General features: G+C 46.1%; 1 protein-coding gene across 1 annotated transcript in view; it reads left to right on the plus strand.

The window, feature by feature from the left end:
* The window catches only part of BUD23 (BUD23 rRNA methyltransferase and ribosome maturation factor), a 111,306-nt gene that overhangs the window by 4,869 nt on the left and 90,809 nt on the right, over positions 1-15,628 (plus strand). Inside the window, exon 2 of the mRNA XM_069614795.1 lies at positions 12,777-12,814. Within this exon, the coding sequence (XP_069470896.1) occupies positions 12,777-12,814 (38 nt within the window). The remainder of the gene's footprint in view (positions 1-12,776; positions 12,815-15,628) is intronic.

The following is a 15,628-nucleotide window of genomic DNA, read 5'->3' on the forward strand; positions in this document are numbered from 1 at the left end:
TATTTTTTTATTCATGCAATGTTTGTCGGATACGGGTATCCGATATACATTATACATTACATAAATAAGAAGGGTCGTGGTTGAAGACGGTCGTGGCTGAGGACTGTCATTTCCACTTGTGGCCTCTTGCATGGGGGCACCAGAGAAAGTTACAGTTTGCTCGCAGGTGCCCCCCCTTCTCTCCAGTGCAGAGCAGGGGTTTGGGGTGACAGACTGGCCGGATCCCGAGTTCCAGCTACACATCTTGTTCCGGATCTCGGATCATGACCAGTGCTGAAGTCGTACTGATTTTGTCAGTGGAAAAAAATATCTCACGTTCCTGATATACGATTATACCTGTAGCAATACTGCAACACTGAGACTTTAGCGTTAATTTTATTTCATTCACAGCTAACTACTCCCCAACGAACAAGTGCCTCCAATCAGCAATGCATCTCGCCATCCCCCAACATTCTAATGACTACAACACCCCCCATAGAATAGCATGCAGTGTTCAACCCGTATCAGATCCCCACTCGCAGAGCTATGTACAGCAGTAATCCTTGACCACTAGAGCTAGGCACATTATTTACATACGTAATTCTCCACCTACTGAGCGGGTTTGATGTGTCTTGAGCTATTTCATGCAGAATCCTCATTTACAGAACAATGGTCATGACTGTAAATTGTCTTCACTAACCTCAGCACTACCTGGAGAGATTTAAGTGTTGGGTGGAGATTAAGGTAAGAATGCCCAATCCACACAGTCTTAAATTCTGGAGGGGGAACCTCTCGGCTGTGCACTTGGCCAGACGTCCAGTGGGGCAGACTACACCACCTTTCAACTAGATAGATCAACTAGGATCTAGATAGTAATGTTAGCGGTGTCCAGTCAAAGTAAAAAGGATCGAATGACGTTCGAATTCAAAAGGATCGGAAAAAAAGGGTTCAATGCTTTTCTATTTATTTATATATTTTTTTTGTATGTTAAAAAAAAAGTTTAAAAAGAGAAAACAGGGGGTTGGAGGGGGATCCTTTTGGCGTCGAAATAAAGGCATTCTATCCTTTTGTTTTCGAATATGTGACCTAACCAATGTTAGCATATGACACACTTAGATGAAATTCTTAACCTAGCCAGCGTCGGATCAAGATAGAAATGTGTATGTTGGCGTATGCCACACTTAGAAGGAATTCCTAACCTAGCCTGCGTCGGATCTCGATAGAAATATGAATGTTAGTACGTGCCAGGACAACCAATCCACTAACAATTTCATCCCTCTGCATACACCTCTCAAACTCTAACCAAACACAACCACAAACCTCAAACGCAGCTATCCGCACAAACTTCACTACACTGCAACAACAAAACAAACCACACATAGACTTGCACAACAGCACACGACTACCGGCCGTAAAACACCCCAAACCCAGCCAACGGACCCACCGGGCTGAGGCTGCCATCAGCACATCACTGCTCTCTTGCACTTTTCCAGCTTATTCCCACTAACTCACCCCCTTCTCCCTTTTCAGAGCCGCCAGGGGACCACTCCAGTGGTGATAGTGCGTGGTACAAATAACCTTTAACATTTTCATAATGCCTCTCGGTTATAAATAGAAAGATGTTATCATGGTTGGGCTCAGAGCATCCGAACATAGACTAGCTGTGGAGCCATTATATTTGATCCGGGGCATCTTTATTGTACATATATACAAATGTACAGCAACCGGTTTCTCGTGTGTGTGTGTGTGTATATATACAGTGGCACAGTAGACGGCACATGGATTACAGAGCAGACCAGAACAGACCCACCGGCCATCCTTTCATACCCAGCTCAGGCCCCCAACCGACATTCATCTAACATTCACTCACAGACCCACTCAACATTCTCCTGAGCTGCTCATCATTCGTGCATCAACTTTCTAAAGGCATGCGCTCCTGGCCAGTAACAACGAATACATAACACTCTCCCAGTGCACATTGTTAGGAAAGATTTCATGTGTATGCAATTTTCCCTCCATGTGTCAACCCCCAAACATTTTGCTGCTGTTTAGACATCCCTGACTGACTTTGCCAGAGAAGCACAGCCTTCAGCTGTACTCCTCTGGGCTTTCGCTCACTTTTTATGGGGAAACTGACATGCCCTAAAAACAGTAAGTACTGGGAGACTTTGTTTCCCTTAGTCGTTTCCCTTAGTCCTTTTCCTCATGTTGCAACTTTTGTGCAACATGTAACAAGTGTGCAGTGTATCTTACTATACAGCACACTTGGGTCTATAGTCATTTCCAAAGGCCCTAGATACTTTTTATGAACTGTGCAGATGTGTCATGGACAGGATCATTTGGCATTATTTGTAACCCTTTCTTGCCATGTTAACCGCATTTGGCATAGGTGGCTTGGCTCCAAAATGGCCATGCCACAAGGTTCTTTGTGCTGTCCTTTGGCATTCTTGCCTCTTCACCTTCCCCAGGTCGAGTCGACCAGGGCCAGTCCTTATTTGGTCATGCATTTTCCCACAAATCCCGATGCTTTCGCGGGCTTCTGCATGCCTTGTGTATGTGCCTCCAGGATGTGGGCTGGCATTTCTGGTCCCAATACAGAGTCTGGATTGTCCGGAATGCCTGAGACGACAGTGGTCTGTGACTGGTCCACGTATGGAGTGTGTGTTTGTGAGCAGATCTCCCATTGGGTCCTCTCCGTTTTGGCGCAAAGGGAACTTTGGATAAGAGGAGGCTGGAAACACCACTACCATGTCGATCTCCTGAGTTCTCACTGAACAAAGGATAGGATCCAAGGATCCTGCAACTACGAAGCTGAGTCGAGGAACTGCTGGTGACCCGCTGGAAAGGTTTGGCACCCTGAGCCCGCTGTCGTTCCGTGGGACCCCTCTGCATCTGGTCTGCGAAGACGCTTCGACCCATTGGAATAGTGGGACCAACTATTCTCGGCACCTTCACCAAAACCTGCAAGTAAGCTTTCTCGGAAGTGTCCCCGGGCCAACCAGTGGGCTGACCAGCTTACGCAGGACCTTTGCTCTGTCTCCGCTGTCGTTTCGAGGAGGCCCTCGAAACTTAGTATACTGCTAGCTCTGTGTCCACAGCACCCTAACACCGAATTTCGTACACTTGGCATTCCCAGGTCTGAAGTGGGACGAGGGTGCCCGGACTGGAGTAAATGCGGTTACCGTGTTGCCCTGCTGCGGCAACGTCCTTTGCAAGTCCGCTGCATTTGTGACCCTCTTGCCCCTGAAGCCTGCAGCAGTGAAACTGTGGCGATTTATCCACCCGGAGCGGAGAAATCACCACTGTCCCGTTTGGGAATCCTTGCTGGAACTCAGGAACTAAAAGGTGCTGAGACGTCCTTTTTGCCGCTGCAACCAAATTGGACTAACCTGCCGAAGTTTGGGTCTCCTTGCCTCCAGGACCGGTGAGTAATCTTTACCCCAACCGTTGGCCCCCAGTGCCAGAGCCCAACTTTACGCACAAGTGGCCCCTGGGGGCCCCTCTCCTGTCCACTGCTATTGCGAAATAGCGACTTCCATCCCGAACTCTCGAACTACCTCTGCCTTCAAGTGGAGGTCCTTTTTGAATAGTGGGAACATATTCTTCATCGCCTTATCCACCTTCCCGACCTGCTAGAGTGTCCTAAAGAGACCCTGCTTTGTCCATTGGAACAACCGCGTTCCTTGGCACACATGTATTGTTCACGAGGCTCCACTCTTCTTAGGGCTTGGACTGCCTCTCAGTTAGGTGAATAACTGATGTTGAATTGGGTCTAAAGATTAACTGCACTGCCTGTTTTCGTCCCCTGTAGGTTGTCAACATATTTTGTGCATTCATCCCTTTTGACCCTCCTGGTCTTGTATATATATTGTATTGAGTGTGATGTATTGGTTTACTTAGTGTTACTGTGATTCTTTGCTATAGTCTGTGTTACAAAGGCCTTGTAATAAACGTGTCTATTTTTAATATTTATTAGAAAGAAAAGGCCAAGTCCCAAAAATGTTTTGTTTACGGGGGATAAATTCTCAAGGAGTGACAGGTAATAGTGTATAGAAAAGGTGTGTCGGAAAACTGGCACTGAGAATTAATTACCCCTCAACTGCTGCGATCCTAGAAAGAGGTTAAAACGCCTATGGTCACACACACAACTACCTACATAACACCATTAATACAGGGCGTCAGCAGGTACAAATAGCCAGCGTTAACGTACATGAGACCACATTTTTCTGATGTATAATTTAGCTGCTTTTTAAATTTTTTTATATATCTATAAAGTAAAAGGACACACAAAAAGGTTACTGGTCCTTGTATTCACATATAAACAATCAAGGCAATAAAGGAAAAAGAGGTAACATGATTAAATGAATACACCTTATAATCCTGAACATTGATTTTAGAAACGCCTAACTTTAGACATTTATTGAGATGTGGAGTGTCGACATGTTTCGGACATTAGTTGGATTGGACATTTTCTCAGGTGTCCATACACAGGTGAGTATTGTGGCCATCTTCAGGACAGGTCATTTCTTCACATTGGGCCTTATGGATGATGTGATACTGACATCATGAATTTATGTTCACAGGGTCAAGTGGGACAGAGTTAAAGTCAATAAATGGCTTGTGGCAATTGTAAATGAAGGTCGCTTGCCAATGGTTCTGTGGCCAGGTTCATATCAATGTGTTCATCCAGGTCACCAAGAAAGGTCAGTGATCATCAGCTTCCTTATTAAATAGAGGATCGTGCTGCGTGGCTGCACGCGCTGCGATGCCGGATATGGGTTGCGAGACTTAACTGCCCAAGGGCATAGTTGTGCTGCAGTGCTTAACGCACCTCCTCGAATCACTGAAAAAATAAGAACGCCCGTCGATCACTTGTTAGAGATTTCGACGTGTGGTTCGAGCAGCGTTGTTAATCCGCTGTCTAATTCAATGCAGCGGCAAGTGCTGTCTGCTACAGGCGTGTCAATCGCACAGCTCTCTGCTGTAGTAGTTTCCAGCAGAACGTGTGCTCGCATACCCGGTCCGGCTCTGAAAGGACACTCCACATCTCAATAAATGTCTAAAGTTAGACGTTTCTAAAATCGATGTTCAGGATTATAGGGTGTATTAATTTACCCATTTTACCTCTTTTTCCTTTATTGCCTTGATTGTTTATATGTGAATACAAGGACCAGTAACCTTTTTGTGTGTCCTTTTACTTTATAGATGTATAATTTTGCTGCTTTTTACATTTTTTTTTTATATCATTAAAATTTGGTCTTGTGTACGTTAACGCGTTTGGCTATTTGTACCTGCTGACGCCCTGTATTAATGGTGTTATGTAGATAGTTGTGTGTGTGACCATAGGTGTTTCAACCTCTATATTTACACCTGTCTGGAGTAATTTGTAAGTATCCTTGCTCTGTGTGCTCATTGAGGTCCTTCAGTCAACCTCACCCCTCCTGAGACTTAGCTTGACTGCCTGCCATAGCTACCCTGATTGGTCTGGCTTGTCCAGAGGTTACCCTGATCCAAGAAACTGGGTTGGCCTTCTGAACCTCTGCCCCTCCTGGACAGAGTTCAGAAATCCTTCTTAACACGCATCCTCTTGGCACAAAGAAATGTGCCCTCCTGGCTCTCTGAATTTAATCTGGGACTGTGCACCAAGACCTAGTCCCTATTCCTTTACCTTTGTTTTAAAACTTTGTCAGAGCTTTTGGTAGTTTGAATCACCTGCATGATAAACCTCTGAGTACTAAGCGTGTTATAAATAACCAATTACAGTCACAGCCCTCGGCTGGGACAGAATTGGTCAACCCAAAGCAAGGTACCTGGTTCTCTACCTTTGAGGTACACAGAAGGCCTTAGTAACGTGAGTGGAGCTAAATGCACAGACCATTTGCCTCCATACCTCCATCTATGAAATCCCGGACTTTAACGCCAACTGGATGCCCCCCTTGTGTAGGTGATTCACACTTTCAAAAAGACTGTTGGGATGGTGTGATAAATGGCCGTCCTACTATCCCTTATGCCTGCATTCCTAAGGAACTTCCCCATATCCCTTGATATGAACTGTTCACCATTGTCTGTGACTGAGGGAGGAAAAACCCTTCTCTAAAGAAGACATTACAAAAATCTGATCTCCATGACAGTTGCTTTCCCCGCAGCTGTCCACTTAATCCACTTGGATTGATAGACCACAAGGATGAATCTGGTGCCCCAATGGGCCCCATGACGTCTACCCCTACTTTGACGCAAGGCTCTGAAAGAACCGGAATCAGTGTGAGGTGGGGGAGGCTCCCTACTTCTCACTAATGGAACATTTATGGCAGGCACTAAGGAGCCTATCGGCAAAGGCATCCATGGTCGGCCGCTAGAATGTCCTCCTTTTAGTGAGGTTGTAACTTGCTTATCCCTCAGGGGCCAAGTGTTTGATGATATCTCGTAATGTTTCCAGTGGTATGATTTTGCTGCTCCATCTCATTTTCCAATATGTGATGCACAGCTCATCCTTCAATTCGTACCAGGGTCACCACTGCCTCTCCAGTAGATTTGCAGTGCCACCAAACTGACTGCCCACTTTTTGATCTTTCTGAGGGTATTGTTACCAGCTTTGTCCTGATCCCACACTTCCTCTGGTCAGCACGCCAAAATTAAACTATCTACTAACACATCACTATCAGATCGGTCAATCCCATCCTACAACTGGACAATGGGAATGCATAACCGTCTGCTGCCACATTTCTCATACCGTGTTAGTGAACTGTGGAGTCAAAGCATTGTAGACTTGTAAACCACCTGGAGATTTGAGGCAAAGCATTCCACCAACCTTTAGTAGACAAGTCACTAGGTGCTTATGGTTGGATGGGACAGTATAATGTATTGCACCATATGTGCAATTTTAAAGTAGTGAATGGCCCATGTCTCTGCTAATGCTTCCATTTCAATTCGGGAATAAATGGCCTCTGTCCCTTCACTGTCCTAGAGGCAAAAGCAACCATGCTCTCCTCCAATATGCTAACTTACGAAAGTGTGGCGCCCAGATCACTGGCATAGACAGCAAGAATGGCACGGTTGGCAGACAAACCAGTTTAAGGTTGGAATATTGACAATGTCATCCTTGAAACCATGGAATGCTCAGAAGCATTCATTTGACCATACAAAGCTTACTCCCCCTTTTTGAGCAGAGACCTGGTGGGTGGAGGAGTAGTTTTTATGACAGTCCTTTACTTCAAGGGTGAGAAAAGAGCGTAACAGATCTATGGTATCAGTTAGGCTAGTGTGAGGGGACACTACAGCGGCCAACAATGGTGTGGCCTAAATAATCAACTTCATGCACACCAAGTTTACACTTCCTTCTTTCAACAAGTCCTGCAGCTTTCAGGTGATTTTAAATGCATCCCTGATTGTGCTCCACAAAGTCCTCCAAGCACTTTCTCCATAATTCTCTGAAATACAGCTGTACAATCGTGGCACCTCTCAAATCCTCACTTCACTGTAAGCCATGGGGGTCAATATAAGAAGGCAGGGGGTCATATAGGTTTATATGTTCAGATCAGATGTACAAGTGGCTCTGGAGATGGTCCAAAGGGATCCAGTGTCAACCAGATGCTTTATGTTCCTCCCACCCTAACTACATCCGAGGGTCCTCCCTTTTTTTCCCTCTGGGATCATTACCCCAAATACCTATTTTCCAGTCTGATACAGAGGGTGCAAGTCTTTCACTCCCCCTAGCCATTGGGTAGAGATATTTGACTCTTTGACGAGTAAGAAATCATGTGCCGTGTGCATGTTTAAAATTGAGGCGGCAAGTGACTTTTATCACTGGTGATACAGATACTTCCATGGTTTTGTCTACAGGACCTTCAGTGGAGGATTCCTTGCACATGTGTGCAAGTGTCTGGGATTGTGTTAGGCAAAGTTTGTATGCAGTTCCCTTGGGGCCCACTACACACAACTAGGACTACAGGTGTAAGCAAAACCAACCTACCTTTGGTATACGTCTGTACTACACAGTTTTGGTAGCATTGCTGACCAGCCAGGCTTATCTCAAGAGGGTTTTCACAGTACCTTTATAATGAAGAAAAAGATGCAGCTGAAGACTTCTGTTCCTGCAGATCTCGCTGTTCCTGGGCCTCAGTCATGGAGACAAGAGGGAGGACTGCGGGGGACTCCTGCACCGCACTAGGACTGGTCAAAAAGCTGCCAACTGGCAAATCTTCAATTCCGGTAGCTGTAGACAAGCGCACAAACTTTTGACACTCTCCCCCTGGTTATTCGGTTTCCTGCAGCACTATGAGGAAAATACAACCAGCTCTGAGAATGGTATCCAGATGGCTTACGAGTTGATTGGTCCCAACACAAAGGAAGAAGTCGTCCTTGTGGGGGCTTCTTTGTTGAGGTGAACTTGGCTATTCGGACCTGCAGCACGGCTTCATCGGGCAAACCAACGGTCCAGGAGTTGCAGCAGCCGTCCTCTTCAAGCTCGTCTTCGGTTCTTTCGTTCCAGTGGTTGACTCTGCCTTCCCAGCCAAGAGTTGCCTTTTTATTCAGTTCTCGCCCATTCATTCCAGCCTAGCTGTCACTCACCCAGCAGGGTAGCTGTCCTTGCTGGACAGTCAGCCAGCCAATCACGCCAGAGTGCATTTGGGTCGCATAGGAGACTACGCACAGGGAGTTTCGTGCCCCTCCCTTACTTCCTGCCCACCCCAGACACTCTGGTGCCAGAGGCGGTCTTCAGTCCTGAAGCCCGCCAAAGGCGTGGGAACAAAGGGACCAAACCAGGTTTGGCGCGCAGAGACAAACTCTAGAAGGATCTTTCGAAAAAAGAAACGGCGAAAAAAGACCGGGACCTGTTTAAACAAAGGGGGCTCAGACACCATCTTGAAAAACATGGCTCACGTGATTTTTCGTTACCAGTGTTCACGGTTAGGAAAAATCATGGTAGTTTGTTGTAAAACCCACTGCCATCAGCCATTTAGAGAGTAATGGGTAGCATTTCACTGCTACATGAGTCTCTAGACATAGGGGATACTAGGTAACCCCTCCAGCACTCTATTGTAAGATGGGCTGTGCTGGGTATAGGAATTTGAAGACTAGTAAAGTCAATTTCACTTTACTTTCTCTGGGACACAGTAGTTTATCCCAGAGAAGGTATTTAAACCTTGGGACAGCCTGAAAGGCTTCCCTGTGTCACTGCACTTTAGGGTGCTGTGTGACACAAATGAAAAGATGATGCCTATGGAGTTATCTAAACCCCCATAATCGAAGAACACTGGTAAAACGCACATCAAAATACATGAGAGAGTGGGGAAAAAAGGCTCACACTCTCTCCAGGTAAAAAAATCAAGTCCTCAAAATCCAGCAAAGTTGCTAGGGGTCTGTCTCTAAGGTGAAGGGAATTGGCACATTTATGAGAATTCTCCCAGCAGATTGCTGCACCTGAAACCTTTTAGTCTCTCTGCCACCCTCAGAAGCCTTGTTCTCAAGGTAATTTCGTGTTTGACTTATTTTAACAGACGTGGCCAATTTCTCAATGCTGTGGGGAATGGACACAAACTCACCCAGAGGAGGGAGGATTTGAATTGTGGCCTGTTGTGCGAAATAGGCAGTTTGGGCATTTTCCCCACCAAAACTTCATTTTTTAAAAATTATATTTGGTGGGAATGGAGCGTTTCACTCCTTTTTGTTAAATTTCGTTTTCCCCCGAAATGTTGTTCTTTGTGTGTTTCGGACCACATAAAATGACATTTCTTCAGCTAAAAAATAAAACGCTGCAAAGGTGGGAAACCACTCACTTGGCGGAACAAAATAGTTGCCCATTTTCGCCCACCTCTATTTGAAATAAAATAGTGTTGAACGATCTGTTTTACCGTTTCAGTAGTAAAGGAGAGGGCCACGTAGGCTGGTAGGGTCTCCATGGTGGCTGCAGCCATTCTTCAGGTGTGAATGTAATGCATAGGTTAAGTCCGTGATTAAAGTGTATTGTAGTGAGTAGTGCAGCCTCGGGGATCAACACTCAGTGTAGCTAATACAGAACTAAGGAGTGCACCTTCTAGCGATGATAGTACAAGTGTTGGTAATGGTTGCCACGCAACCTGACGGGAGGCGTGTGCATCATGTTGAGATGTAGTTGTATTTATTTTAATTTATATAGCGCTTTAATCCAAGGTGCTTTACAAGAGGAACACGCAAACACAACAAGCCATACATGACAATTGAATCTAAACCAGAAAAAAGTACAAGGAACAATTCACATTAATGATGAGGTTAAGCACTAATGGAGAGGGACCAAAGTGAGAAAGGGGGTAGGAGGTGTAGGTAGACGTGGATTCGGTAGTGAGAGAGGAACCAAAAAGATGCTAGGGGGGTGAGTGGAAGAGAGAATTTTAGAGAAGTGCAGAATGAAGGGTAGGTGATAATAGAGCGGGCGGGAGGGGTAGTCTGGTCCAATGGAAAGGAGAGAGAAGTTGGAAGCGGGAAGGGGCACTCCGCAGAACGGAGAGAACGAGAAAGAGTATAGAAAGTGAGTAGGGAGGAGAGGATAGGTAGGGAGGGGCAAGATGTCTAGACTATACTTAAGGTGACCACTGCATGTTAACCTGTGTCCAGAGTTCATCCCTTGGCGCCACTTATCCTCAAATGATATGTATGAAAGATTAATGAATTATGTACAAAGGGGAGATTGCGCGATTGCGCGCTCTGTTGAATCGGGCCAGCAGAATGCTGATGACTTTGCTTGGAAGCAGAAAGAAGGCCCAGGCCCTGAGTCTGGATGGCCACTCCATAGCAGAGTATGATGAGGAGGCTGCACCACCAAGCTTAGGGTTGTGAATAGTAGTCGACCCCCTACGCGCAACACTTGTCGCCAATTGAAATGATGCAGCAACTTCGGGAGAAGTAAGCATTCATTTTATTTAATCCATAGTTAATGCTCAAATTCCTCCCATCTGATTTACTGCCCTCAACATTCTAATCCCGACATCCTGATGACGCCAGGTGAATGAACACAACAATATAGAAGTTTTTTTTTTTTTCTCAAAAAGTGATTGTTATACAGTGAAAATGAATTATGCAAAATAATGTTAAACTAAATAAATAAACTAGGCACAGATACTCTTTCAGTGTGGATGCAAAATCGACCACTCCGCGACAAATAAGTAAACTTGATGAAGCCAAAAAGTGAGATTCATACCAATGTGGACAGAATAGACTGGCGTGAAAGCAGCGTCTTGGATTGCTTGGCCATCTTGACAACTGAATAAGGAAGTCACAAACTGCACTCTTGGCGTGCATTTTGTCTGTAATGCTGTCAGAGGATCAAGCGATATAATTATTTGGCACTAAGTGGTCATCATAATTCTTACAAATCTCTCAAAACAAGAGTTCTGATTTCTAATTGGTTGTACCCTCCTTATTTGCGACACTAAGTCCCCTGCTGCATGCCATGCGCCCACCCCAAAGGAAACCGGTGCCACATCTTCCTTTGCACATCATGCGCTATGGTGAATCTATGCTGCAGTCACAGGGAGCACGTAAATAGCTTGTGGAAAACTTCTCATTGAACTCGGCAGATGATGGTGTGGTGTTGCCTGACTCCTTGCCCATCATTTTAACCCTCTTGACCAAAGAGTAGTCTTGGATGTGTTGCACTGCCTCTGAGAAATGCAAAGAGAGATAAAAAAGAGATGGAGACAAAGGGAGATGGTGAGAGACACTGACCCACTCTTCCCTCTAGATGCAAGTGCAGAATTAGTCTCTCATGATGACCCTCCCCTTCTATGCAGTTTTTCAGTGACTAGAGAGCAGGGTTCAAAATTGAGTGGAGCTGGGAGCTATTTAGCTGCTGCTTGTAGCCTAAAAGAGCTTGGTTAGCTTGACATCAATGGGTACCAGGAGCAAACTTTGGCTCCCCAGGCCAACTGAAGCCAAACAAATGCATTGATGTGAATTTAACTCTGAGGATTTGGGGAACTCTGTAAATAAGTATTGACAGATCTATATGACATTTAAGGAGTCATAAAAATAATCAAAATGTAACATTTGCATGTTATGTTGAAGTTAGATTGCGGAACGCCATGTACTAGCACCTGGTTCCCCGAGTGGTAGCTCATGGCCACTGGTTATTGTTTGTAGCTCCTGCTTATCGTACCTTAATTTGGATCCCTGAGAGCGCTTTGCGAAGCGCTCCCTCAGGCAATGCAAAAACGACCATGGCTATTATAATTCTGAGACCACAGTTTTTGCTTCTTAGCAGCACTGCAAACTGACAGCGTATCACTCCGAGTCTGGGTCACCAGTCTCGGACTGACTATGTAGCTGGCTTTAGGGCTGCTGGTGCTCAGCTGGCCTCCTTCAAACAAATACTGGGCTGCAGCAGATCTGCTCTTTCTTGGCTCTCGGCGAGCATGGTGCGGACCCACCTGCGAATTTGGAAAATAGCCAGATCCTGCTGCAACCAACAGTCGTATGCTGCAACCAACAGTCGTGGCAAAGCTGAGGCTGCACAACCTCGGCACCAGGATCGGTGCTACCTAATCTCCTTCGCACCAGCCTGATTGGATTTTCTTTGAAAAACAGCTTGCTGCATGACGAAACAAAAACTGTGTGGGAACGCGGTCACTTGGTAGTTCTGATGCATTCTGTGGCTGTCTTATTAATTCGACCAGATTGTAAACTGAAATGAAAGATAAAACAAAGTAGTATTATGCAGTGACAATGTGAGAGACTGGTTGAGTAATTGGCAAGTATGCTTCTCTACGCCCTGTTTTTGATAGCTATCCGTGTGGGAAATTGATACAGATTTCTTTCTTTTTCAGTTTTACAATGAAGAGGAAGCTCGCAAATACACTCAAAAGTAAGGCGATGAATGGTGCTAACTGACGGACAGTAGGAACTGGGAGTGATGTAATTCTCGGGGTAGTGCCTAGTAGCAGAACTGAGGAAGCTGGTGGCTACAATAAAAGGGTCTTTAAATTGATCTAAGTGGGTTCCCCTGGGGGCTGAGAGTAATGCATGGTGGTGCGACCTTAACGTCTGGAAACAACTTGTTTATAAATTTGCTAGCTTGACAACTGGGCTGTGGTTAGAGAATGTGCTTTGGCAAGGGAATAGACCGTACTTGTCCTGAAGGAGATGCAGTAGCAATGGGTAATAGTACTAGTAGTCGTACTGGGTGGAACAGAAACTAGCTGGATTCTTGTAAATAACGGTTTATGGCAATATTTTGTACCACCACCAATTTATTTTGTTTCCGAAGAACCTTCCAGGCATTCTTACTCCTTTTTTTAGAAGGCCATCCACCCTGGTAGTCCAGCTGCCTTGCGTTATTTCATGCGGATGACCCTGATATTTCGTTCCCAAATGCCAGTGGGATTCCAAATTCCACTAAATTCAGTTAACAAGTACTATATTCGGTATTGGGAGAACACAAATGAGGCGAAGATAAGTGTCTGGCTGGGAAGAGGTCATCAATATCGGCTATTCTGGGCCAATCCGATAGCAGTTTGAAATTGTCAACTTTTCTCAGCTAGCTTTTCAACAGATTGTTGAGCTGGTAGGAACATATTGAGGCGCAAGTCAATCGAACGCTCGTTCTGAATGGCCCCATTTGATGAGTTTTTTGAAAGTATTGCTGAGGGGTGGGTCAGTACTTGAGTAATGCATTTCTTTAACGGCACAATTTTATTTGGGGCTCAAGGGATTACTTGGAGGCAAATTTTGGACGAAGGACGGTTACTTGTCAGCTGTTACACAGATTTGTGTCATAAGCATAGGCCTTGCAACCAAGACTCTGTTCTTTCTTGGTAGGATAGTAAACTGGAATTTCCAGTTACGTTTGCTCATTGAGAAAGGGGTGATGTTAAGACGGATTTCTGAACTCTGTCCTGGAGGCGCAGAGGTTCAGAAGGCCAGCCTAGTTTCTTGGAACAGGGTAATCTCTGGACAAGCCAGACCAATCAAGGTAGCGATTGCGGCGGTCAAGACTAGGTCTCAAGAGGGGTGAGGGTGACTGAAAGCCCACAATGAGCACACAAAGCAAGGACACTTACAAATTACTCCAAGCAGGTGTTATATTAAAAATATATGCACATTTATTACAGGGCCTTTAACATTGACCGTAGCGCATTGACCGTAGCGAGAAAGCACAATAAAACTCAAGTAAACCAACACATACCAAACCAATACAATATATATACAAATACAAACGAGTCTAACGAGTTAGACGCACGAAATGTGTAGACCACCTAGATGGGGAGGAAAACAGGCAGTGTGAATAATAATTAGACCCAGTCCGCCTTCAGAGGCACCTAACTAAAAGGAAGTACAAGCCCTACGAAGAGTGGAGCCTTGTGCTCAAAAGTACCTGCACACGCTGGTGCCAATGGGCAAAAAGGGGAGTCTCTTCTAGGGAATCGGGCAGTTTAGTTCGGTGAACAAATGAAGATGAACAGAGCTCCGTGACTCAAGCGCAGCCTCCACTGTGGGCAGAAGTAGAGCACGAATACGGAAAGGCGTGCTGTTAGACACAGCGGGGAAAAGCTATGGGCTCCTGCAGGAGGGCGACCAGTTCCTAGCGATGCTACTCACCGGTCCCCGATGCAAGCAGACCCAGGCTTCTCTGCGTCAGTTTCAGTGCTGGCAGGTTCAGATACGAGCAGGGGACGTCTCGGCGTAGTGTAGATTCCGCAGCAGCAGAAGTTGAGTTGAGGACATCCCAAAAGCAGCGAACCCGCACAGTTTGTTACCACAGCAGGGCAACGGAGCGGCCGTGTGTATTTCAGCCAAATGTACACTACTCACTTCAGACCTGGGAATGCCAAGTGTACGAATCGTGTGAGCGTGACAAGGACTCGTAATACAACACAACCAGACGGCAGTTACAGAGCAAGACTCCTGGGTAGGCTGGTCAGTCTGCTGGATGGCCCAGAGACACTTCCGAAGGCTTACGTGCAGGAGATGGTGAAGATGCCGAGAATAGTTGTTCCCACTATTCCAAGAGTCGAAGTACCAGTACAGGCCTTCTCGTTCGATCTGAGGTAGAAAGGGTTTCACCAAGCGACAGCAGTGCAGAGGAGCAGTCCTTCAGCGGGTCACCAGCAATTCCTTGGTTCAGCCTCGTGGTTGCAGGATACTTGGCTCCTGTATTCCTTTGTTCGTGAGAACTCAAGAGATCGACCTGGTAGTGGTGTTTCCAGCCCCCTCTTATCCACGGTTCCCTTCGCGCCAAAACGGAGGGGACCCAATGGGAGATCTGCTCACAAAACACTCAAGTGGACCTATCGCGGACCACGGAGGTCCCAGGCATTCACACCACCCTAGACTCTCTGGCACCCAGGATGTGTATTGGGACCAGACATCCCAGCCCACATCCTGGAGGCACACACAAGGCCTGTAGAAGCCTGCGAAAGCATCTGTGTTTCGCGGGAAAGTACATGCCCAAATAAGGAAGGCCCTGGGTCGGCCCGACCTGGGGAAGATGAAGGGGGTAAGATGGTCAGCGGACAGGACAACGAGCCTCGTGGTCTGGCCATTTTGGGAGCCAGACCACCATTTTGGGCTAAGCGCGAGAAACGCGCTTAAACGCCAAAAGGAGCTCAAAAACACAAACGATTGCTGTCACCAGTCCCGTCCGTGATTCACTTGCACCGTTCGTTATCAATCCAAAGAG

This window comes from Ambystoma mexicanum, chromosome 9 (assembly GCF_040938575.1).
Source record: "Ambystoma mexicanum isolate Mex_15411 chromosome 9, UKY_AmexF1_1, whole genome shotgun sequence".
Taxonomy (NCBI): domain Eukaryota; kingdom Metazoa; phylum Chordata; class Amphibia; order Caudata; family Ambystomatidae; genus Ambystoma; species Ambystoma mexicanum.